At 36.1% G+C, this 26,689-nt stretch overlaps 1 protein-coding gene across 4 annotated transcripts in view; it reads left to right on the forward strand.

Annotated features, from left to right (window-relative positions):
* The window catches only part of CPSF2 (cleavage and polyadenylation specific factor 2), a 31,100-nt gene extending 5,813 nt beyond the window's left edge, over nt 1-25,287 (forward strand). For 2 of the 4 annotated variants that reach the window (XM_022576257.3, XM_022576258.3), the window contains exons 3-16: nt 2,314-2,495; nt 3,570-3,729; nt 3,809-3,914; nt 4,926-5,055; nt 7,003-7,118; nt 8,248-8,435; nt 9,122-9,412; nt 16,063-16,163; nt 16,495-16,695; nt 18,592-18,744; nt 19,530-19,755; nt 20,879-21,178; nt 22,393-22,527; nt 22,929-25,287. In XM_022576257.3, coding sequence (XP_022431965.1) covers nt 2,347-2,495; nt 3,570-3,729; nt 3,809-3,914; nt 4,926-5,055; nt 7,003-7,118; nt 8,248-8,435; nt 9,122-9,412; nt 16,063-16,163; nt 16,495-16,695; nt 18,592-18,744; nt 19,530-19,755; nt 20,879-21,178; nt 22,393-22,527; nt 22,929-23,021 — 2,349 coding nt within the window. In that variant the 5' untranslated portion in view covers nt 2,314-2,346 and the 3' untranslated portion in view covers nt 23,022-25,287. The remainder of the gene's footprint in view (nt 1-2,313; nt 2,496-3,569; nt 3,730-3,808; nt 3,915-4,925; nt 5,056-7,002; nt 7,119-8,247; nt 8,436-9,121; nt 9,413-16,062; nt 16,164-16,494; nt 16,696-18,591; nt 18,745-19,529; nt 19,756-20,878; nt 21,179-22,392; nt 22,528-22,928) is intronic. The other 2 variants (XM_089908133.1, XM_089908134.1) reach the window with 1 other exon arrangement.
* Nucleotides 25,288-26,689: the final 1,402 nt, after the last annotated feature.

Here is a 26,689-nt window from a genome sequence, read left to right on the forward strand (position 1 = left end):
AGAGTGGGATTCAGAGCACATACAGGGGATTGGCCTTGGATGAGAGCTGAGCTATTTGTTCCTTATGATAGGAGACACAACAGTATACATGCAGATAGGTTAACAGGGTATTTGGAAAATGAGGGGTTACTGTCTGATTACTTTTATTTTATAATTGAGGAATGAGGTGAGATTATCAACAGAGAGTAGGGTGGAGAGAAGGGTGCGTGATACTTGAGCAGAGAAGAGGAGATGTGAAATGATGGTCTCAGAGATGGAAAGTCAACCTACTAAGAAAAATCAGATTGATAGGTAGGACATAGTGCCTGTTTGAGATCTTTGGCCATGAATTTGAAGAGCAAATAGCATAGTTTTGTGATTGTTTTTTTTTTTCCCCTTCTGGCAACATTGAGCTGCTGGAATAGACAAAGTGAGTGATTGGAATCAATGAGGGTTGGGATTTTGCCAGCCTCGTACAAAGAAGGATTAGAGCAGCAAGATACTTGAGAGTATTTTGCAAAATAATCATGATGGATCGCTGATCAATGGTAAGACATGAGTGGAGACAGGAGGGGGTCATGGACAGTGAAAAAGTAGTCAGTGATAGAGATACCAGTGAGGCTAAAGGATTTTTGCAGTGGGAATTCTAGAGTAAGGAAGGTGGGAGTGAGAGAGGGAGATAGTTGAAGGTGATATTTTGAAAGTGCTGCAGCTTATTGGCCATGATAAGGTCATGGTTGTGACTGTGGTGGTGGGTAGCTGAAGTGAAATGAAGATTATTGGAGTTGAGAAAGTCAAGGAACTAAGAGGTCAGTATTGAAGCTACTCAGAGGAAGACTGAGTCAGGAACTGAAGTCCTCAGTGAGTGAGGTCAGATTAATAGACGCCAGCAGTGAGGAAGAATAGGAAAGGCTCACAGTGAGCTGGCTGGGCAGCATGACCTTCAATGGGACTGGAGCATTGTGAGGAGGAAGGAGAAGACAGGTTGGAAGCTGCAGTGAGGAGGAAGGAGCACATCCTTCCTGCTTCGGAGGTCAGGGAGTACAAGAGGAAAAAAGGCCTCTTGAGAAGCCTGCAGGAGAAACTAGGTTTCTGTGAAGATTTGCAGGTGAGGAGAATGTTCAGAGAAGAGGTTCAAGTTCCAGGTTAGTGCAGTAGTTCCAGAGGGCATACTGAAAGGATTTCGGAGGGAGAAGAGGTAGTGGATTGGGTCCAATTAGATGTACACATCAGTGATTATGGATAACCTAGGAGTCTTGGATGTTTGGCTATGACCGAGGTAAACAAGGATGGGAGATATGATATGGCAGGATTAGCCCCCTGACAGCCTGTTAAGAACGGTGGGCAGTTTACCTTAGTTTGTTGAGATGACCTTGGGCAGATGGCGAGGGATCGTGAGATATGCAGTGACCTCTCTTACTTGCGTAGTTAGCCAGGAAAGGCTAAAGCTAAGATCTGAAATGTAGCTGTGGAGTTGTACTTTGCTAATCAGTGTTTTTAATAACCTCTGTTTAATAGCACACAAATTCTAGGTCCTAAATTCCAGTACATGTGTTCATGTTGTATCTTCTTGAAATATGTAGTAGGCATCCTGACTATATTCTATCAAGTATGTGTTGAGCACCTACTATGTGTCAGGTTCTCTTTTAGAAATTACAAACATAAGGTGCTACCTCTGTTTTTCAGTTGCTCACATTCCAGTGCAAGAGTTCTTAACGTTAAACTCCCTGAAAAATACATGAATTTTTACATGTATATGGGCCTTTTCGTCGTTTTTTAAGGACTGGGGGGAGAAGGAAAGGTCCATAGCCCTTTATCAGATTCTCGGGGGTGGGGGTCCCTTTATTTAAGAACCACTGGTCTACTAGTAGAGAAAGACCCATAAACTAATAACTGTAATGTGGTGTAATTACTGCCATCGCAGAGCAAAATAAAGGAGGAAGAAATTTACCGTGAAGAATAAGTTCACTAATTTAGTATACATTTATTTATTGAGGAACTTTGTAGCCTCCATTCTAGGTAATTTACACATTATTTGAAATCTTCCAACATCCTTTTTATGTATATATTAATACTCATGATTTATAGACTAGGATACATAAGTGAGGAAAAGTTAATTAACTTGCCCAGAACCACATAGGAGTAGATTCAAATACGGGTCTGTCTGATTCCAAAATCTACTACTTTTCATTAAACCACACTGGGGAGCCACAGAAGGACTCTTTGTAAACAGGAGTGTGTAAGATTATGTTTGTACCTTTACGCTTAGCAATGATGGAAATAGGTCTTTAAAATGACTTTTATGTTTAACTATGTTTTTATTTCTATTGAAAGAACCTTTTGGATTGTTGTTATTGGACCGAAAAAATGACATCTATTATCAAATTAACTACCCTTTCTGGGGTCCAGGAAGAGTCTGCTCTTTGCTATCTTCTCCAAGTCGATGAGTTTAGATTTTTATTGGACTGTGGCTGGGATGAGCACTTTTCTATGGATATTATAGATTCCCTGAGGAAGTAAGTTGCTGTTAATATTTCCACACTTTTAGTAAATCAACTTCTCTTTTTTACACTGTTATACCATTTTGATGTTACACAGTATTTGCTTTTTTGCTCTAATTTAGTTGATAGTAAAATATTTAGTTTTACTTATGCTGAAGAGCCAAATACTGACTGTTTTTATTTGTGTAGTTTTGATTGACTCAAGCTGTGTTTATTGAAATTCAGCAAAATATTAAGTTAATTGTTACTTGCTCGATGGAACTCAGTAGAAATTTTTGCACCCTAATTTTAGAAAAAGAGTAAGATTAAGTTTATAAGAATTTGAAGAGAGGAAAAACCTTCCTTGTAAAAGTTCTTCAGTCAGATCACATTAGCTTATTTTCTATTATCTTTTGATGCAATTCCTGTTATCTTTTGATTCAATTTGAGAACTGATACTTAGAATAAAGACCGTGAGATACAAAAGGATACTAATCCATCACAGAAAAATTTAGTTACATTAGCAGTATTGTACTAATTATGGAAGGAACCAGGACTTAAACATTTAAAACACTTAGAACTTGTAGCAAAAAATTTTTTTCTTATTTTTTTGTTGATGAGAACATATTATTCATTGACTAATTGAAGTTTTACTATCATGAATATACTGTCAGTCACCATGCTAAAAAGCTGAGACAAAAATCCATAATAAATAGGTGGCCTCTTAACTATCCTTTCCTTAACAATTTCTTAAATTCTAAGCTGAGTTCTTGAACTTAAATTAATAGTATACAGGATAGCCACTTGAAATCAGCTTATGTGTGGTGTCTACTGTTTCCCTTTCTTTTTCCTTTTTTTAAAAAAATGTGTCTAGACACTATATATTTATGTGCAACTTATACCATAGTTTTGATCTCTATGTAGGACAGGGGTAGTAATAATTGAAATTCATAGGTAACATAATTTTAGCTCTTAGTTTTTTTCTTTTACCCCAGCATAGTCTTCGATTCAGAGTACTGAGAGGAATCAGAACTGGCAAATTAATTTTGAGTATCCTGCCTTTACCCTTGGGAACAAGACTGAGAAATAGTCATTTTGATTGTGTTCTAGGCATGTTCACCAGATTGATGCAGTACTGTTGTCTCACCCCGATCCTCTCCATCTTGGCGCCCTACCGTATGCTGTCGGAAAGTTGGGTCTGAACTGTGCTATCTATGCAACCATTCCTGTTTATAAAATGGGGCAGATGTTCATGTATGATCTTTATCAGGTAATTTAAGCAATTAAAAAAAAATTTTAACACTCCTGCAGTGAGCATTTTTAACCTTTTATTTGTGTTGTTCTTTTAGTCCCGACACAATACAGAAGATTTTACACTCTTTACACTAGATGATGTGGATGCAGCCTTTGATAAAATACAGCAGTTAAAATTCTCTCAGATTGTGAATTTGAAAGGTAAAACCTGTTTCCAGTAGCAAATAATTGGACTAATGGTGTTTAAACTACTGAAAAGTACAAGGGGAATTTGTCATAAAAATTATAGGCACTATTGTCTGAAGAATAAAAAATTAGCATTTTTTCATAGGGAACTATGAAATTCCCCAAAGTCATTTGAATTTTAAAATATTCCAGACTATATTCTAACAAAATGTAACAGCTCAAGCCTTTTCACATTTAATTTGGGAAACACTTATTTAGTGTTTACTGTATATAGTGCACAAAGGTAAATGTGGCCAGATTCTCTTCCTAAGAGCTCACAGTTAGGTTGAGGACAGTAGATCAGATGTAGGTTGAGTAGCTCAGATGACTAAATGTAGTGATTGAAGTAAATGAAGTGCTGTGGCAGCACAGAGTAGAACATGCCTGAATTCTAGAATTGAAGATTAAAAGAAAATTGTCATTTAATTAGGTCAGGAAGTCCTATATTCAGTATACATTTTTCATCTATAGAGAGAATTATATTAAAACATTCTCATAAATTTGAACCCATAAATATGAAAAAATGGCACAAAATGGACTCTGAAGATTAGCCAGGAAGTAACAATGGTCTTAACAGTTTTCCTTGTACTTGTTTTCTATACGATAATTCTTTACCATAATGAGATAAGAATTGTCAATTTAGAGGTTAGCGAAGATGGAAACACTTGATAATTATGTGCACAATAGAAATATTAAAATTTATTAGTTCATGCTAAGTTATTAAATAGTAATGGCAGTCTCTAGCCTTCTATTTATCAGCACAAATATATCTGCAAGAATATATAATAAAATGACAAGAGTGCCTGCATGAAGGTATGGGGTAGCTGGGGGACAGGCGGGTGAGACTTGCATTTCACTGTATGCCTTTTTACTTTTGAATTTTGTATCATTGCATATGTTACCTATTTAAAAATAGCTAAAAATAAGTAACCTTTCTTTAGGGTTGTGAAAAGAAACCTGAGTACTGTCGTTATCTTGTTGACATAGGTAAAGGACATGGCTTGTCTATCACACCTCTACCAGCTGGTCATATGATAGGTGGAACAATATGGAAGATAGTCAAAGATGGAGAAGAAGAAATTGTTTATGCAGTTGACTTCAACCACAAGAGGGAGATGTAGGTATATCAAGACAAAAGCTAATGGAAATGCAATTCGTATTATTTCATTCTTTGGAGGGAAAATTAGAAACAAAGTTATTTTTTTAACTAGAAATCTAGAGCAGTTTAAAAACATCAAACAGTGAATGTTTTCAGAGTTATTTGCCTTGTAAGGGAAAAAGTTTGATATGAGATAAAAGACATTGTTTTGAAATTTACATGCGAATATCCACTTATAAAACAGATTTCTCTCTGGAGATGTTGCAAAGGAGATTAATTTTTGTACAACAAATTATATTTTATATGTTCTTGACCTGCTATTTAGAGGAACTTTGCAGGTGGGGTTTTTTTGTTTTTTCTGTTTTTGATAAAGTCATTAATACCATCTAATATAACTATATTTAAAGTCAGACTCCCTTTAAAAGGGGACACAGTAGTTTAATTTTAAAACTTCATTTTGTACTTATAGCATTTCTATAAAATTGTTTTGGCTTCTTTTGTAATTTCTGTACATCAAGTACATAGCTATTCTATATTAGATTACAGTATCCTCAAGATCTTTTGTATCTTATTAAGAAATATTTAAGACTAATAAGTTGAATTTTAGGCTCTTGTAATCACAGGTTAATGAGGAAAGATGGCTATTTGAGTAAATGGTATTCAAACATTTTGGGAAAAAACTTGGTTTGTGGTTTTTTTTTACCGCATAATGAAATAAATTTCAGTTGGATTAGAATTAAATAGAAAATGAAACAGTATTGGTGAGTCTGATCTCTTGATTTGGAAAAGACTTTGTAAGCAGAGAGGCAGTGGACCAAGTTGCAAAGGAAGACTGCTAGATTTGATTACATACAGGTTTAAAATGTCTGAAACAAACTAAATTAAAGACCTATAAACGAGGGAAAATATTTACATCAAGTTGAGCAAAGACTTATTTATAAGACCAGGTATTAATCAATCAAAAAGATACCAGTTGCAAAATGGACAAAAGTTATAAAGTCAAAAAAGAGACAATTTAAATGATAATGATTTTTTAAATTAAATACTGTTAAAATTGTTTTTAAATGGTAGTATTCTTCTGGGAAATATTTAGTGAGTTGGTCATTCTTTCTGGTTGAACCTTTCTGGAAAAGGGAGAGCTTTCTGAAAAAGGTTAAACCTTTCTGGAAAGCCATTTAGCAATATCATATATTCTGGTAAATACATTTCTAGGAATGTGTCCTAAAGAAACAACTAGAAATGCAATTGAAGCTTTTTGCAAAAGTTTTCTTTGATAGATTATTTATAATGGCAAAAAAAAAAGTAACCTAAATATCAATAAAGGGAAATGACCAAATAAATATTGTACAAACACAACAGAAAGCTTTTATAATTGTTAAAAATCAGATTTAGAAAATGATTTTAATGTCATGGGAGAAAAGTAGGATATAGAACTGAGTATATAATCATATACATGGGATATCACCTTTGTAAAACACATATACCTATATACGCATAGAAAAATTTATTTGTGTACTTAGAAGATATACCCCAAAATATTATATCGATTATCTTTTTTTTTTTTTTTTTTTTTTTGCGGTACACGGGCCTCACACTGTTGTGGCCTCTCCCGTTGCGGAGCACAGGCTCCGGACGCGCAGGCTCAGTGGCCATGGCTCACGGGCCTAGCCGCTTCGCGGCATGTGGGATCTTCCTGGACCGGGGCATGAACCCGTGTCCCCTGCATCGGCAGGCGGACTCTCAACCACTGTGCCACCAGGGAAGCCCTCCATTATCTTTTGAGTGATGGTACTCTGGAAGAGCTTAATTTTCCTTTTTTGAATTTACCAGATTTTCTTATCAAGGCGTATACTTTTATAGTTAGAAAAGGAAAAAACCTTATAAAAGAAGTTATTTTTTAGGTAAGAAAAGCTGTTGTTTATTTGAAATGATATAAAGTATTCCTCTTCTTCAACTTCGTTATAGCCACTTAAATGGATGTTCCCTGGAAATGCTAAGCAGACCCTCTCTACTTATCACAGATTCATTTAATGCTACGTATGTGCAGCCGAGGAGAAAACAAAGAGACGAGCAACTTCTGAGTATGTATTGCATACTGTCCTTTGTACAGAGCTATGGAAGTGCATGGTAGTATGAATTACTGTTTATTCTGTTCTGTTTGACATTTTTCTTGTCATATGAGATTGGCTAACTCTAGTATTTTTGAAAAAATATTATGTGACCATATCAATATTTTTACAAAAAGATGCTTTAATTGGTTTGAATTTAACTTCTGTGGGATAGGTATAAAGATTGGTTTCTTCCTGCCATTCAGCACATAGCTAGCTCTCACTGGTATATGTCTAGGGAACATCAAAATATATAAAGATCTCGTATAAATCTACTAGAAAAACATTTACACTCTAAAAGAAAAATGAACAAAGGAGGTAAGTGAGGGTGCAAATAGTCTGCTGATTTTGGTGTTTGGGTGTTTTATGCTCTAATCTAGTAGTCTTGATTCTAAAGAGATGTATCTCGGCCATTCCTGGTTGCTTCTGCTTCGGCTTGAGCCCTATTACCTTACATTCTTTTTTTGTAAGCTGAATGGGAATTCAACAGGGAAAATTGGATTCCACTTTCAACATGTTTGATACCACTGCCTTCATTTTTCTACTTAAAAAGTATGACTTATATACTGTGTTACTCTAACTTTTAAGACGTTTTCAATTCTTGGTATTTTTTTGTTGTTTGTTTGTTTTTGCTAGAGTTTGATTTGACTATTTCCAAGCAGACTTTCATCTAGAAAGTCTTTTATTGGAAGAGGGAATATTATTTATCTTTTATTCTACAGGCATACATACATACAAAACATGTATATATTAATCTAAACTATAAATGTGTGTGTATAAATTTGGGAATTATGTTTTATAATGAAGTTCATTGAGGTAGGCAGGTAAGACCAGAGTGACCTGGAAACCCAAGGCTGATTGCATTTGCCCTAGTCACCCAATTTTCCCAGTATACTATACAAATGTCATTTTCTATGTATACTGTGGGGGAAAGGGTTGGAAACCACCGATTTATAGTTTTTCAATGGAAAAAAAAATTGAGAGTTAATGGCATTCTTATAAATTATAGTCTTCATAGTAAAAACATGGAGATAAAGTTATCTTTAATTTTATAGCAAAGTATTGTTATGTTCTGTAAGGATTTTACATTCTTGTTTTCTAGCAAATGTCCTGGAAACACTTCGAGGTGATGGAAATGTGTTAATAGCAGTGGACACTGCTGGCAGGGTTTTGGAACTTGCTCAACTCCTTGATCAAATTTGGAGAACTAAAGATGCAGGATTGGGTGTTTACTCATTGGCACTCCTAAATAATGTCAGTTATAATGTGGTGGAGTTTTCTAAGTCCCAGGTTTGTTTTCATGTTATCATTTGTAATAAAGATGTTTGCTACAGAGATTGGGCTTAGGGAAAACAATGTGTTAATTGCCCTTTGGATTTTCTTTTTCTCTTCGGGTTGATGATAATAATGTTGATAATGATGATGATGATGATAAAAACTAAAAATCAACCACTTACTGTTCTGTACATTTTGTGTATTATTTTCATTTAATCCTTATATATCCTATGAAGTAGGTTCTGTTTTTGTCCCCATTTTACAGACTGGGCAACTTGGTTCTCTAATGCTTAGTATCACAATCTGTAAAATGACGGCAAAAGTAGAACCTACTTCATAGGATATAATTGTTAGAATCTGTTTTTCTCTTCCTTTTGGATAAGCTCTTTCTCTTGAAGTAGCAATGTCTGGGGTAAGATATTCACTTAGAACTTATATACCGCCTTTTGAATAAGATTTAAGGTGACTTATAACTGAAACATAATGCAAAATTAGATTTCTAGGGATGAATTTCTGGGAAGATCTGATGGGGAATAGAAACAGACAATAAGCTGCTTATTAACATGGTACAAATATAAGCAGCCATTGGTGGAAAAAAGACTTTAAACAAGATGGAATTTGAACTCCTTGACTATTGTAGGATACATTGAGGCTATAATACAGTATTTTCTAATTATTGTCACCTTTCCCCCCCATATTAGGTAGAATGGATGAGTGATAAATTGATGAGATGTTTTGAAGACAAAAGAAATAATCCATTTCAGTTTCGTCATCTCTCTCTATGTCATGGTCTTTCTGACTTGGCTCGAGTACCTAGCCCTAAAGTGGTACTTGCCAGCCAGCCCGACCTGGAATGTGGATTTTCAAGGGATCTCTTTATTCAGTGGTGCCAGGACCCTAAAAACTCGATCATTCTAACTTACAGAACTACTCCTGGGACTTTAGCACGTTTCCTAATTGATAATCCTTCTGAAAAAATTACAGAAATAGAGGTAAGTGCTTGTATCTGAACTTTATCTTTTTTCTTTTTTGGCCGCACTGTGTGGCATGTGAAATCTTAGTTCCCTGACCAGGGATTGAACCCATGCCCCTTGCAGTGGAAGCACGGAGCCTTAACCACTGGACTGCCATGGAAGTCCATGAACCTTATCTTAAAATTGTTTGGGGGTTACATTATACAAGATGTTTATAACAGAGACCCAAAATAAGACTTGAAGTTGTTTCAGGATTTTTATCTAACAGTAGAGAAGCTTTAACATCACATATTTCAGAGCTCCTTAATTGGAAACTCTCAGTATTGAACCCTTCCATGGTACCCTCTGGAACCATACCCAGAGAGTATGCATATATGCTGTATTCTTATTTGCTCTTTGAAAAATTCCTTTCACATCCTTCCTGTAATTGAAATCTGGCTATTTCCTAATGATTTCTTTTTCCTGTAGCCTTCTCTTTCATGCTTCGTGTACTTTGGGTGGGGTAGGTATCCTTGTTCTGTGTTGCAGCTTGCAAGCCATTTCTCTTCCCTCTGTAGTTCATGCCGTCAGACTTGAAAATACACTGACCCCTCCTTGTTTCAGACACTGATCTCTTGGTCATTCTCTGTTGTTCATCGGTGACTTTAGACCCTGGTTCACAGTCTTCCAGTCCACTCATACTCAGGACTCTATTCTTGATGACTTTAGCATCCATATGTATGATTTATCCAGTTTTTGGCCCTCTCAGTTCCTTGACACCTTATTTCTTAATGATCTTTTCCTCCACTCCACCTCAGCCATCCCTTCCCATGATCATGCTGTCCACTCCCATGGTCATACCTTTAACCTTGTTATGATCTCCAGATCTCTCCCTCAAGCATCCCACTCTGGTCTCATAGCTGACTTTCTCTAGTACTCTCATGCCAACAATTCTTTGGTCCCATTGGGACTTTCAATTCATGAACCTCACCACTTCTGCTAATCATCATTGTTCCATCTTCTGGCTGTGTTGGGTCTTCATTGCTGCGCACAGGTTTTCTCTAGTTGCGGTGAGCGGGGGCTGCTCTTCGTTGCGGTGCGTGGGCTTCTCATTGTGGTGGCTTCTCTCTTGCGGGGCACAGGCTCTAGGCGCGCGGACTTCAGCAGCTGTGGCGCATGGGCTCAGTAGTTGTGGCTCACGGGCTCTAGAGCGCAGGCTTGGTAGTTGTGGCGCATGGGCATAGTTGCTCTGCGGCATGTGGGATCCTCCCAGACCAGGGCTCAAACCCGTGTCCCCTGCATTGGCAGGCGGACTCCCAGCCACTGCGCCACCAGGGAAGCCCCATATGTCTAGGGTTCTTTGCCCTCTCACCTTGTTAGGGGTATTTCTTCTGTAGTTATTCTTTTTCTCTCCATTATCTATCACCTTTTCCCTCTACTTGGTGACATCCAAAGTAATTTTTACTATTCCTCCTCTACTCCCAAACTTGTTCTTCTCTGAGTCTTCCTCATGTCATGGACTAGCAGTGCTTTCCACATATTTATTCAAGCCCCAAATACAGAAATTTTAAAAATGTTCATTGAAGTGTAATATATACTGAAAAGTTTGCATATTGTAAGTGTACAGCGTGATGAATTTTCACAAATTGAACACACCTGTCTAGCTTATACCCAGATCAAGAAACAGACTATTACCAGTACCCCAGATACCCCCTTTCTGATCCTCCCTATCCTTCCAAGGGTAACCACTATCCAGGCTTCTAATGCACAGATTATTAAAATTTATTTTCAGTTCCTTACTTTTCTCTCACTACCCATATCTAATCCAGGAGCAAGTCCTATTGACTCAACCTCCAGATATATCCTAAATCTGTCTACTTTTCTCCATCTCCACTCCCAATCATCCTAGCCCATGGTAGTGGTGTTGCCTGGACTGTGCAGTGGTTTTCTAATTGGTTTCACTGTTTTTACTTTTATACTCCCTTAATCCTTTCTTCTCATAGCGGCCAAAGACATATCTTTCCCTTTCACTCTGTCTCTGTCTCTCATTTTATTGTGGTAAAGCCACATAACATTAAATTTACCATCTGAACCATTTTTAAGGGTCCAGCACAGCAGTGTTAACTATATGAACATTGGTGTACAATAGATCTCTAGAACTTTTCATCTTGCAAAAAGTTCTGTACCCATTGAACAACTCCCAAAGGCATCTTTTAAAAATTCATCATTTCATGTCATTCCCTTGCTTAAACCCTCAGGTGGCTTCCTTCTACTCTTTGAATAAAATTCACACTCCTTACCTGGGCTTTCAAGATCCCACTGATCTGATCTCCACCCACTTTTCTGACCATATGTCATTCCATTGTCTTTATGCTCAACACTGCTTCACTGCATCAGGGTCTCCTGCCTCTGATGTTCTTCCCAGCTTTGCACTTGGTCACTCCTTGTCATTCAAGTCTCAGTTTAAAGGTCACCTCCTCAGGTAGGGCTTCTCTGACCACCAGCCTACTACTCAGTTAGTTGCCAACCCATCACATTACTTTATTTTTCCTAGCTCCCATTACTATCTGATATTTTCCTTTGTTTGTTGTCTTCCTTTTCCTACTACCAACTAGAATACAAGTTCCATGAGAAAGGGATCTTGTTTTTTTGTATCCCTAGCACCCAGAACAGTGCTTGGTACATTGAAGGTCCTCAATAAATGTGTTGGTTGAATTCATGAATGACCAAATAGGTGAATAGGCAATAAACCAGATTTCTTATCATGTTAGATAAGAGTTTACTATGTATGGTATTTTTTCATCTACATTTATCATTCTCTAGAGTCAAATCTTACTCATTTAAGAAGAGCAAAAACAGTAAATGAATAAGGATTAATGAATTGGAGTAAATTTGATTAGGAAAAAGGAATAACTTGGAGGTAATACAGTGAAGGACTAGGGAGAAAAACATCTTAGGGTTGACTATTCTAGAAATGTGTTTTTGAATACAGTCATTAACTTTAGATACCTTAAATGAAAAATAAGATGGAGAGTAAAATTTATTATAGCAACAGGCATAAAGTAAATCATGAGGTCAGTGTTCTGTCAAAGTTTATTTGTGGTTAAGATAGAGATCCATGTAAATGGCTGAGAGTGTGTACTACAGGAAAATAATGACACTTTTCTAAATTGAACTTATTTCCAAGTAAGCAAATGTGGGATGCCAGGTGTAACGTGTAAATCACTCTTTCATCCTATATAGTAGAAACACTTGATTTTGGTTTAATTTTTTTTGTTGCTTTTTATTTTAAAATAATTTCAATGTTAACAGAAAAGTTATAAAAAATAGTATACCCAGATTTCCCAGTTGTCAACATTTTACTGGATTTGCCTTATGACTTCTTTTTATACATATAGACACAATATTAGATATTTTTTTGAAAGTAAGCTGGAGGTATTCCATCATTACCTCTAAACACAGCAGTGTGTATTACCTAGAAACAAGGACTCTCCTGCAAAACTGTTGTATAATACATCCATTGAAATAAGGAAATAAGCACCGATATGATACTACCATTTCATCCACTGACTCCACTTGACTTTTGGTGAATGCTCCAACAATGTCCTTTATAATTATCCTTTCCTTTTTTTTTTTTTTTTTTTTTGCGGTACGCGGGCCTCTCACTGTTGTGGCCTCTCCCGTTGCGGAGCACAGGCTCCGGACGTGCAGGCTCAGCGGCCATGGCTCATGGGCCTAGCCGCTCCGCGGCATGTGGCGGATCTTCCCAGACCGGGCCACGAACCCGTGTCCCCTGCATCGGCAGGCGGACTCTCAAGCACTGCGCCACCAGGGGAAGCCCAACCCTTTCCTTTTTTGTTCGGAATCCCATCCAGGATTACACATTGCATTTAGTTGTCATGACTTGACATTTTTGAAGCATATATGTTCTAGATTTCTTTTTCTTTTTACATACAAATATCTATATGATTTTTTTTTTTAAAGAAATGGGGCCAAATTATCCACATATTTTTGAACAGTGAAAGTAGATACAGATTTACTGTATTTAATACTTGGTATTAATAAATTTTCAAATGTTTTTGAATAAGTGAATGAATTCTTTTTAATAATTCTTTAATAATACATTATGTATACGTACTTTGATTATTTAATCCAGTGGTTCCCAAAAGTATGGTGTAAGGACCCCTGGGGACTACCTGAGATGCTTTCATGGAGTCCACAGACTGTTTTTCATGATAATATTAAGATGTTATTTGCCTTTAACTGTGTGTACATTTATATTGACGAGTGAAAGCAATGGTGGGTAAAGTGCTGGTGCCTTAGCATCAATCAGGGCAGTGGCACCTGTATTAACCTGTACGAACTGTATTAACCACTGCATTTTTCATTACCACACACTTGTAGTTCAAAAAAGTCAGTTTCACTTAAGAATGTCCTTGATGAAGCAGTAAAAGTTACTAACTTAATTAAATCCTTCTAGTAAAAAGGTTTTTTTTAATAACCTGAGTGCCAAGATGTGAAATATACAAAAGCACTTGTGTTGCATACTGAAATATGATGTTTGTCCTGAAGAAAACCACTTGTGTAATTGTTTGAGTTGTTGAGTTAAACTAGCCACTTTTTTTTCCCTGAAACACTGGTTTTACTTGAAGTAATGACATAGTTATTCAGACTTGGCTACTTGGCAGATATTTTCCCAAAAATAAATAATTGAGCTCGTGGATCTAAGGAAAACAATTGACAGAATTTCTTGCCTCAATCTGATAAAATTGAAACTTTCAAGTGAAAATTAGAATTTTGGAAAACTTACGCCCGTCACTGTGAGACTGACGACTTAAAAGAATTTTCTGATGAGATTGGTGGTGATATTTGCAAGTGTGATTTTTAAAAATATTGTCAATATTTGTAAGATCTGTGTAACTTAGTGAACTAGTATTTTCCAAATAACTACTGCATGAAGTTGCAAAATAATGTACAAATAAAAGATCCAGTCAAAGTGTAAGATAAATCAGTAAATTTTAGTAACAGAGTATAAAAGTTATCGGCATGGTTACAGATTCCACATTACAACTAACCTTTAAGAAACTACCACTTTCTGAGTTTTAATGTAATATCAAAGAAGAATATTCATGAAAAGGCTATTTAAAAATTTTTTCCAACTATTCATCTGTGTGAGGCTGGATTTTCTTCATATACTTTAACCAAAACAATATATTGCAAGAGATTGAATGCAGAAGCAGATGTGAGAATCCAGCTGTCTTCTATTGAGCTAGATATTAAAGAGACTTGGCAGAAATGTAAAATAATGCCATACATCTTACTAATTTTTTTGCTTTGGAAACTATAATTATCTTTTGTAAAAAATGATGTTAATGTTAACATGTAATGAATGGTTTTATTACTTTTTAATGAACAGATAAATATTTTTTAAATCTCTCAGTTTTAATTTCTGATATGGTAAGTATTAATAAATATAACCCACAAAACCCAAAAATTATTTGAGGTTCTCAGAATTTTTTTTTTTTTTGGCTGTGTTGGGTCTTCATTTCTGTGCAAGGGCTTTCTGTAGTTGCGGCAAGCGGGGGCCACTCTTCATGGGGGTGCATGCCTCTCACTATCGCGGCCTCTCTTGTTGCGGAGCACAGACTCCAGACGCGCAGGCTCGGTAGTTGTGGCTCACGGGCCTAGTTGCTCCGCGGCATGTGGGATCTTCCCAGACCAGGGCTCGAACCCGTGTTCCCTGCATTGGCAGGCAGATTCTCAACCACTGCACCACCAGGGAAGCCCTCAGTAATTTTTAAGAGTCTAAAAGAGATCAAAAAGTTTGGGAACTACTGATTTAATCATTCCATGTTGATGGATTTTAAAGTTATGTCCAGTTTTTTACTATTACAAGCATTGCTGCCATGTACTTTTTTTCTTCATGTTTGTGTGATCATTTCAGTAGGATAAATTCCTAGAAGTAGAAATGCTGTGTTAAACGACAAGCACATTTTTCGTTTTAGATGTTGACAAACTGCCTTCTAACATAGTTGCACTAATTTTCCCAGAGCAGATGAAAGTACCCTTTCCCCATTAGTAATTAGCATTGCCAATTTCATAAATTAAAAGATGGTATTACATTTAAATTTTTTTCAAAAATCATTAGTAAAGTTATATACCTTTTTTTGGCTATTATTTTTCTTATTTTATAAATTGCTTGTATATCACTTTGTCCTTTTTTGATCTTTTTCTTAACCGACTTGGAAGCGCTCTTAGGACAGAGTAGCTTCTGATAGTCAAATAGTGCTGCAAATAATTTTCTCAGTTTCTTTAAATTTCATGAGATTTAAAATGTCAGAATATTTTTTTCCCTGTCACCATATTTATTCACGTTTTCTTTTGGGTTTTATGTCATGTGTAGGTCTCACCTACACCAAATTATAAAAATACTTCTCTGTATTTTCTTTGCCTGATTGGTGATTTTTAGCCAGTTTGATTTAAATTAAACCCATCCTGGAAATGTGACAGCTCAATTTTAGTCCTAATCTAAATAGGATCTGTAATTGCACATAATGGAAACTTAAATAATTTCAGAGGAAAATTTAGTTTAAAGATGATGAATCAATTTAGAGATGTGATGTATCTCACACCCCACTGCCTTAACCCCCTAATATTGATATTTCCTTTCATCTGCTATTTTTCTGTAGTTGAGGAAACGTGTGAAACTTGAAGGGAAAGAACTTGAAGAATACTTGGAAAAAGAGAAACTAAAGAAAGAAGCTGCTAAAAAACTTGAACAGTCAAAAGAGTAAGTTGTTTCCAGACAGATTAGAAGTTTATATAAGTAATTTGATAACTTATTTCTGGACAAAAACGTTTAACTGAAAATATTTAAATTTTCTTTTGACTTTATTACTTTTATTACATCTTTCCAGTGGTGCTAGAATACTAAATCCTTTCAGTGCTAATGTTAATTTACTAACTGGCTGTTAATGCTCTATGTCACAAAATATCAATCCAGTAATACTATCATTATCATTGAATTAATAGTGAATGTTAATTCATTAATAATTTTAGAAATATTAATTAAAAGTCTTTTGGGGACTTTATGACCTTTACCTTTTCCCAAACTCCCTTAGGGCAGACATAGATTCCAGTGATGAGAGTGACGTTGAGGAAGATGTTGACCAGCCATCAGCTCATAAGACTAAGCATGACCTGATGATGAAAGGTGAAGGTAGTCGTAAAGGAAGTTTCTTCAAACAGGCTAAAAAGTCTTATCCTATGTTTCCTGCCCCAGAAGAAAGAATTAAATGGGATGAATATGGAGAAATTATCAAGTATGTGAGCAAAACAAGTTTTTCTTTCTTACAGATTGGAGGTAGTAACTGTATTGTCATTTTAGCTCAAAGAATTTGGTCTTTCTGCTCATCATGTACTTAGTTTCTGAGTATCTCAGCTTGTAGTTTGAAATATAAAAATAGAAAGGTCGAGGAACATATAGAGAGTTAATAATAAAGGAAAACTGGTAGTTGTATTACTTAGGTATGTGAAATGTTTAAAATGATGATCAGGACTCTTTCATGCCCTCCCCACTTAAAAAGAGGTAAGGGATGTGCATGGGAGAAAAGCATGTGATAGGAAGAACTTTTGATGGCTAAGGTTATGTTAAGTTTGGGAAATGGTTTATGTCTCAAGTAGTGCTGCACACACGTGTTAGTTACAAGAGGAAGAGGAGATAGTGTGAGTGGAACCATAGAAAATCTACCAAATCTATACCCACTATTAGAAAAACAACTGAAATCACACATTCTAATCACAGATTTGAAAACACTACTACCCTGAATGAAGATCAGTAAATGTCAACTGCCTTTTAGCATAATGCACGCTGTCTTTCACAATTTGGTTTCTCCCTACTTTTCTATTATATTTCTCTATATTTCTCTTACAGCAGTGTGTGTTCTCCACTCCGGTGGTTCCAGCCTTCTCTCAGTTTCCCCCTGCTCAGCTTTTTCATGTCATGCCTTTACCCATGTTCTTCCTTCAGCCTGGTTCTACCTTCCCATCCCAAGCTTTCAGGCTGCTGAATCTGGCCTCACAAACCACTGGAAAACTTTCCTGTCTCTCCCTTGCCACCGCAACACAGTTAGTTCCCTCTCTTTTACTTTCTTTGTAAATATCTTGAGCCTATGGTCTTAGGTCATCCTTGAATTTAATTAGGAAAATTCTACTGTTTACTTGGCCCTCTAAAATAGTAGGGAGAAAAACTAACAATCTAAACAGTATTGGTGAGTTTGCTTACCATTTCACTTAATTAATGGCCAATCTGTTTATCATATGGACAGTGCTCTTTAGCTTCAATTTTCTTATCTGAAAAATGGGGGTAAGAATACAACAAGGTTATGCTTTTGAAGGCGCTTAGCACAGAACCTGACTCATAGTAAATGCACTTTAAGTGGTTGCTACTACGGTTGTTATGTGGATTACAGTTCGAGATGTTGGGCTCCTGCAGCAATCTAGATGTTGGGCGACAGAGGCCTGGATTCTCAGGAGTGTGAGGGGATTTGGGGGTAGGGCATGATAAATATAGAGATTAGAGAGAACATTAAAAAAAGTTTGCTTTTTAATTTTAATGTACAACTCTCTCTGATATTGGAAAATAGTTGTGCTAGTAGTTTGTTGAAATAAAGATGAAGGCTTTTGAGGGAGCTAATGGTTTTGTATCTCAGGTTTCTCTGTAATGTGCAAAAATGGAGAGTCATCTGCTTTCATCGGGCAGGGAAGGAATAATGTGGGTGTCTTAAGGAAACCAAAGGAGATCTGAGATTTATAAGGACTGGAAATTGACAAGAGAAACCACAGAAATTGAGAAAAAGAATTACTGAAACAAATGCAGGGCCAGGTTGCAAGAATACTTATGATAGCCACTAAGGTCTTCTAATGACGTGTGTAGGTAGGGCCTTTTCACTCACCCACATGGTGTGTTTTAAAGTGTACTCCTTGATGGTCATGAAGAACGTAATAAAAAAAAAAAAAAAAAAAAAAAAAAAAGAACGTAATACATGCAATCATCTGATAATTGATATTGTGAAGTTGCGCTGACTTCGGATCAAATGTGTATTTGAATCTTGATATATGTGAGGAATCTAAAAATTATGCCATCTACTAATTAGTTGTATGTATTAAATAATATTGGCTTGCTTGTTACTGCTTCTAATTAGAGACTTTTTATTTAGACCAGAGGATTTCTTAGTGCCAGAACTTCAAGCTACTGAAGAAGAAAAAAGCAAATTAGAGTCTGGCCTGACAAATGGAGATGAACCCATGGATCAGGATTTATCTGATGTTCCTACTAAGTGTATTTCTACAACAGAATCTATAGAAATAAAGTAAGTGCTCTTGTTGCATTTGGAGCATAGATTAGGAGGTAAAATTTCAAGCGCTTGAGTCACATAATTTACATTGTTTCAAAAGTGAGATTTCTGAATATCCTCTAGTAAGTTTGTGCTTTTAAAATGTAATTTTTTTCTTCTTGTGAAGTATGGTGTTCTTTTTTCCCTTCATTAATGATATTTGAATGCCAAAATGAATTGGTGGTGAGGAGGGGGTTAAACTTTAAATTGTACATGTATGTGAAAAAACATTCTTTCTGGTCTTTCTAGTAAGCCTAGTAGCAGGTGAGCTTGTATAATTCCAAGTTTAATTTTTCTAAACGCTTGTTTAATAAAATAAACTCCTTGACTCAAACATCTCTGCGAGTGCATTAACATCTTAAAAATACCACTATGTCTTAAAAATACCACTATGTCTTAAAAATAACCACTGTGCCTTAAAAATAACCACTGTGCCTTAAAAATAACCACTGTGCCTTAAAAAATTGTGAACCTTTTTTTCTCTATTTAGTGCAGTTAACACCAGTAAATGATCATTTTGGAATATATTTTTTAAAGTTATCAGAGAGCAAAGTGGCTTTTTGTCTAGTGGTATCATCTAGTATACATTCTTGGGTATGGCTAAGAGCTCAATAATACATATTAACAATATAACACATGTATTCCTCAACTCCTCATTCTACATATTGATACATTTCTTTCCTGATGATAAAAGCCATTAAAAACCTAATTTTAGAATTAACTTACCAGAAAAGTAAGCTTGAATAATCATGTAATTACAGAGCCAGGGTTACTTACATAGACTATGAAGGACGCTCTGATGGGGATTCCATTAAAAAAATCATCAATCAAATGAAACCACGACAGTTGATCATTGTCCATGGACCACCAGAGGCCAGTCAGGATCTTGCAGAGTGCTGCCGTGGGTTTGGTGGGAAAGATATTAAAGTGTACATGCCAAAGCTACATGAAACAGTCGATGCCACTAGTGAAACTCATATCTACCAGGTGAGTGTGCTGGCATTTGAGCCACATAGAAGTAAGTACTTTTCGTTGCAGATTAGGACAGATAGATTAGGAATACAGTGGTGAGCGAAACAAATGTGGTCCCTTGTCCTAGCAGATTTTATAGTCTGTGGGGCTTGTACCAAGGAAATAGCATTTATCATACTGTTATACCTCTGATGGAGGAAGTACAGGATGCTATGAGAGCATAAAGAGGGAGATTCCAACCCAAATTTGGGAGGTTTAGAAACAGTTTCCCAGAGGAAGGGATAACTAGGCTGAATCCCGACGGCTATTTAGATTGGTTACCAGGGTGGTATATAGAGTGGTAAAGAGAGGGAGAAAAAGTGTTCCAGGCAGAGGGAACAACATTTGTGAAAGTATAGAGGTGAGGGGAATGGGGAGTGTTTAGGAATTCAAAAGTTTTCTAAAAATTCACAGATGTTAAGGTTCTATTCCTAATTGAAAAAAATGGAGACAGGTATAGAAAGCAGGAATGGCACAGAGGAAGGCTTTGTTAACTCATATCTGGTAGTGGGAGATGGTATCAGGTAAGGCAAGAGTGGTGTCTATATTTGTTTGGAAAAAATGGATTGGAATTCACCAGGCAGCAGCGTCATTCTGGGCAGAACAAGAGGAAGCAGCGTTCCAGCAATATGGAGGTGTGAAACTGTGTGGTATATTGAGGAAACCCTAAGCCATTCAGTACTTCTGAAGTAGCATCAGGTCCTAGGGGATGAGACTGATCAGTGGTTCTCCACCCAGGCTACACATCTGGAGAGCTTTGGGGGAGTCAAGGGGCTCAATGTTCTGGCCTTAGTCTCACCAGTTATATTAGAATCACTGGAGGTGGGACCCTGGCATTAATGTTAAAAAAAAAAAAAAAAAAATTCCCGTGTGGTCCCAATGTACAGTCAAGGTTAAGAACCTTAAGAAAGTAGACAGGGGCCCTATGATTTTACAGGCCATTAGGTCATTACCAGTTACAGTGAAGATCAGATGAATGAAAGATTTTCAAATTTTAATACACAGTACTAGAGTTCGAAAATAATAATAGATCATATTTAATTGTTAAGTTATACTCTTTGGGCATTATTTCTCTCCCTCCCCTTTGCATCATATCTAGGTGAGATTAAAAGATTCGCTTGTCAGCTCCCTTCAGTTTTGTAAGGCAAAAGATGCTGAATTAGCTTGGATAGATGGTGTCTTAGACATGAGAGTTTCCAAAGTGGACACAGGAGTTATTTTAGAAGAAGGAGAACTAAAGGATGACGGAGAAGACTCAGAAATGCAAGTGGACGCTCCTTCAGATTCTAGCGTTATAGCACAGCAGAAGGCCATGAAAAGTCTGTTTGGAGACGATGAGAAAGAAACAGGTGAAGAAAGTGAGATCATTCCTACTTTGGAACCCTTACCACCTCATGAGGTAAAAAGCTTGCGCTGCTTCTCTCTCTCCTTTAATTTGTCATCCTTTGAATGTTTTTTTAAATGTTTTTAACCATTTAAAATATGTCATGTATAGGCTCATTTTGGAGTTTAAAAAAATTAAGATGTGTCTCAGTGTGCGTGCATATGTCCTCTATGGCTAGAGAATGATAACGATAGTAAGGAAACCTTTAGCAGATCTTCTTATAAGATACATAATTGTTTCATGATTTGTTTTTCAGCATGGATTTTTAAATATTAAGTTTGATGATTGTGAGGGTCATCTACCTGCTTCCAGTCAGGAGATTTATAATTTTCTAAGAATGTTATACTCTTGTACTCCATTTTTGTGTGTTATTGATTCAACTTAACCACTTTTGGTTTTGATACAGTTAGAAATCATTTATTTCCTATAGGTATAGTTTTAGTCTAGTATTTTATTTACGTGTTCTCAAGAGATAGCTAGTTAACTGGCAGAGCTTCCAGGTAATTAACTTACAGCAATATTAAAACTATATTATGAGAGTCTGACACGACTGTCAAGTGATGTCTTTGGCCCTTCTATGCAATAAAGAATGGAGAGACGGCCTCTGTCATTGGATTCCCTTCAAGTACAACAAAATTGTGGGGAGGAATTAGGAACTTTCTTCTCTCTGTGCTAAAGCCGGCACTCGTCAAAGCAACTTCAGAGCACATGTCCTCTATGGCTAGAGAATATATTCAAAGCAGCGGCATTAGGTTGAACCGCTTGCCTTTCTGATTCTAAAACCCACGCATTCACTGTGAGGGAGGAAGGAAAGTGGAAGTGGGATCAGGGGAGAATTATCCTCTGAACTGTATACAAAGGACTGGGATCTGGAAAATGAATTTTTTTGTTCAGTTCTGCCTACTCGCACTCTAGTTGACCCCCTTAGGCAAGTGGGGGAGTGAAGAGCATAACATTATCAAACGGCGTTCTGTTATTGTGAGGCACGACTAATAAAATTGATTGTGAAACATTCAGAAAATGTGAAGGGCTTTGTAATGTAAAATAATGAGGTAAAATTCAGACTAACAACTTGGAATGTGATTTATAGTCTTGAAATGATCTGTCAAAGGAATTCAGGGGATAATAGGAAATATCTTAGAGATCATGTGTTATTTCACTTTATTCGGTACAACTGTGTGTCTGGTGTTTTATTTGAAGTTCTTCTTTCCCCTTTAACCTTATCTAAGGTCCCTGGACATCAGTCAGTTTTTATGAATGAACCAAGACTGTCGGACTTCAAACAAGTTCTTTTAAGGGAGGGGATCCAAGCTGAGTTCGTAGGAGGTGTACTCGTTTGCAACAATCAAGTAGCAGTCCGTAGAGTAAGTGTGTTTTTAAGAAGGGCTGAATTGAACAGATGCTCCTGATGTTTAGTTATTTTGAATTCTGTAATTCTTGATTGAATTAATTTTACAAACTGGAGATCAGTAATTTATAGTGAAGACATCACATTTATAGTGATGACCTTGACGGCTTTTAAAAGTGACTCTCAAAGACGTGATATATAATTTTATTGTAAATTTTTATTATTTGAATCCTGTGACATTTATGTGTCTATGTAAAATTCATGACTTGAATATTATATCCATATTCTGTGAATCAGAGCAGTCCATTTCCTAGTCAGTCATAGAGCAATCTAGTTAATATATTTTGGTTATTATGTCTGCATGTTAATGGATAGAAAGTCTGCTAAATAACTTATTTTTTTTTACTTGGTTTCTAGACGGAAACTGGACGCATTGGATTAGAAGGCTGCCTTTGTCAAGATTTTTATAGGATAAGAGACCTTTTATATGAACAGTATGCCATTGTGTAAAGGACATGATGTCAAGAAGTATCTGTTTGACCTTTCTAAGAAAAAAGGATTCTTACTCTAAGCTTTTGCATTTTCGTTTTGTAACATACAAAAAGAATCTGCCAGAAAAACTTAACATGCATTAGATTTTTAAAAATGTAAATAGAAACCATATTGCTAATGCTGAAATGAGCATGCTACCTTTTGGCTTTCAGAGTGAGAGATCCTTACAAGTGTGCAGGCCCTGGAGTTGAAGGTGATTGGCTTCCTTTAGAGACCCCTTATTCTAGAAGGGCTTGTTACTTGAATAAAACAATGCAACTTAGCAAACCAGTTCATGGCCTTAGAGAAACATGTTTGCATGAATTCTTGCAAACTGTTTCTTACATTTTCTGGAATGAAAAATGAGAATTTATCTTAAAAAGATGCACTATAAGAAAACCCTGATGAAACAGTTTTTTGAGCCTATGTATTTAAAAAACAAAAAAAACAGAGTGTGTGCTGTAATTCTTTTGCATTCCTGTATGCAGTTTTCTTCCCAGGGAGCTTATCTGCTCCATGCCTACGTTTCCCAGTACTTCACTCTACTGTGAGATGGTACACATTTGACTCAGAAACCAGTTTTTATTTCTCCCATTTCCTTTTTTGTCAAGACTTTGTTGTTGTTGTTGTTCAGCTTGAATTATAACACCATCATTTGAATATGCATAATTCAGAAAAGCTCCCTGACGTGCTCTAGTCTTAAAGGTCCTGCATGCATTTTAAACACATCTTAAGTATCAGCTAGGTTACTGTACTGGAGACTGTTTTGTGCTTTGCTTTTAGGGAAACAAATGTTGAACCTCATATTTTTATAAGGTAACAGTATAATTAAAAGGTGTGAAGGTCTTCATCTCTTAGGCTTGCTTTCTCCTAAGGTTGCCCAAGCAGTGGTTGGATTTTATACACATTACTACAGAAATAATACTGAAGTTGAATAAGGCCATCCATTCTATGTTCATCTCTTTCTTGGGGCTAGCAGCCCTGATACAGTATAAACCACTTGTGTTTAAGAGTAAAAACAGTATATGCAGTTCTCATTGACTTAAAAATGAAAGTCATGTCACCCTATTGTAATCTGTGGGTGCTTTTTTAGAATGTAGCTTAATCATGACAGACCTTGATGTTTATTTCTTATTTAAACCCTACTCTTTACACTTAAGCATTTTTAGAAGGGTCAGATTTCTTGTTTAACTTATATGGAACTATGTATAATACAACCCAGTGATATCAGACAAGAATTAATATTTCACTCTATTTCAAATGCTTAGAAAGCTCTTATTGTGAGTTAAATTGCTAATGCAAAGTTTCCAGCCTTCTGGTACTGAAAACCAGACACACAAAACAAGTTACAGACGATGAAGATAAAGAGTATGTTTTCTTTGCAGAGCTTTGAAAAAAAAATCACTTAAACTCTTACTACTGAATAGAGTAAGCCTAGAATCCTATTTATATTCCAGGGGAAAGAAAGTCTGCATTTGTTTCATGGCTTAAAGCATCTGGTTATACATATTACATTGCAATAGTGATATTGAAAAATTGTCTCTTGCCTAGCGTTTTTATTGTCCTATGAACAGGAATTAAATTTTAAAGTACTGCTTGAAGATGGCTGTGCTAACTAATGTCAATGCAGGAGCAATATTTTTACCTGTTTCTAGGTGACAGTATTACTAAAATTTCTAAAATGAAGTCATTTGTTTAGTCTCAGTTACTTAAGAAAAATATAAATTTTAAAAAGGACTCTGAGGTAAATCATGAACTCAGAGGCACTTTCAGATCGTCATTGTGCAGAGGCAGAATAAACACAACGGACCATCAGCTGATATCTATAATTTGGTTAAAAAGAGATTTTGTTGTAATATTTGTAGCATTGGGATTATAAATGTCAAGCATCATTGCAAACTTTCTATATTTTCATGAACCAGTAGGTGGCCTGAAACAGAAGTGAGAAAATCAATTTTCTAAGGAGGGCCTTTGCCTTTTTAAAAAAATTTGAGATACGATTCACATACTTTTAAAGTTCACTCTTTTACATTTATTTTTTTTTTTTTAGTACATTTACAGAGTTGTGCAACCATTACCACCATCTAATTCCAGAATACTTCATCGCCCCGAAAAGAAACTCCGTACCCGTTAGCAGTCACTCCCCATTCTTGCTTCTCCTCAGCCCCAGGCAAGCATTAATCTATCTTCTGTCTCTGTGAATTTACCTATTCTGGACAGTTCATAAAAATGGAATCATACAGTATGTGGCCTTTTGTGTCTGACTTCTTTCACTTAGCATAACTTTTAAGATTCATCGATGCTGTAGCATGTATCAGTATTCTTTTTATGGCTGAATAATATTCCATATGGATATACTGCATTTTGTTTATCCACTCATCAGTTGAGAGACATTTGGTTTGTTTCCACTTTTTGGCTATTATGAATAATGCTGTTATGAACATTTGTGTACAGGTTTTTTGTATGGGCATATGTTTTCGATTTGGGGAGGCATATACGTTAAGCGTAGAATTGCTGGGTCATACGGTAACTCTGTGTAACCTTTTGGGAAATTGCCAGACTGTTTTCCAAAGTGACTGCACCATGTTACATTCCTATGTCCTCGGCAACACTGGTTACTCACCATCTTTTTTATTTTAGCCGTTTTAGTGTGTGTGAAGAGGTATCTCATTGTGGTTTCGATTTGCATTTCTCTAATGACTGATGATTTTGAGCTTCTTTTCTGTACTCATTGGCTGTTTGTATATCTTCTTCGGACAAATGTCTGTTCAGATCCTTTGCCTATTTTTAAATTGGGTCATTTATCTTTTTATTGTTGACTTAAAGAGTTTTTTATACACTCTGGATACTAAATCCTTATCATATGTATGATTTGCAAATATTTTTTCCCATTCTGTTTGTTTTTTCACTACCTTGATAGTGTCCTTTGAAACACAAAAGTTTTTAATTTTGATGAAGCCTTAATTTATCTGTTTTATTCTCTGGTCCCTTGTGCTATTGGTGTCATATCTTAGAAACCCATTGCTTTTTTTTTCCTGAGAGCTTTATGGTTTAATATATTTCTTACATTTGAGTCTTTGATCCATTTTGAGTTAACTTTTATGTATGATGTGAGGTAGGGGTCTGATTTCATTCTTTTGCATTTAGATATCCAGTAGCCCAGCATCATTTGTTGAAAAGACTATTTCCTCATCAAATTTTCTTGCCACCTTTGTTGAAAATCAGTTGCCCATGGGTGTATGACTTTGTTCTTGGATTCTCAGTTCTATCTCACGGATGTATACATCCATCCTTATGCTAGTATTGTTTTGAATACTGTAACTATATATTAAATTTTGAAATTGGCAAGTGTACATCCTCCACCTTTTTTCTCTTTCAAGATTGTTTAGGCTGTTCTGGTTCCCTAACATTTTCATATGAATTTTAGAATCAGTTTATCAATTTCTGTAAAAAGGCCACTCACTTTTAATAGGAAAAAAAAAAGTACTTGAAATTTAGAGCTTAAAATCTTAGAATGTTATGGCTGAGAGGGACTATAGAATTCATCTAGTTCAACACGCTTATTTTAGTATTGAATGAATGGGCCTATGGGAGGTAAGGGGTTTGCTTGAGTCAGATAGCTGGTCAGAGACAGAGTTGGAATTGGA

The sequence above is a fragment of the Delphinapterus leucas genome, chromosome 2 (genome assembly GCF_059928025.1).
Source record: "Delphinapterus leucas isolate spDelLeu-1000000601 "Yukka" chromosome 2, BTC_Dleu_Yukka2, whole genome shotgun sequence".
In the NCBI taxonomy this organism is placed as follows: Eukaryota; Metazoa; Chordata; class Mammalia; order Artiodactyla; family Monodontidae; genus Delphinapterus; species Delphinapterus leucas.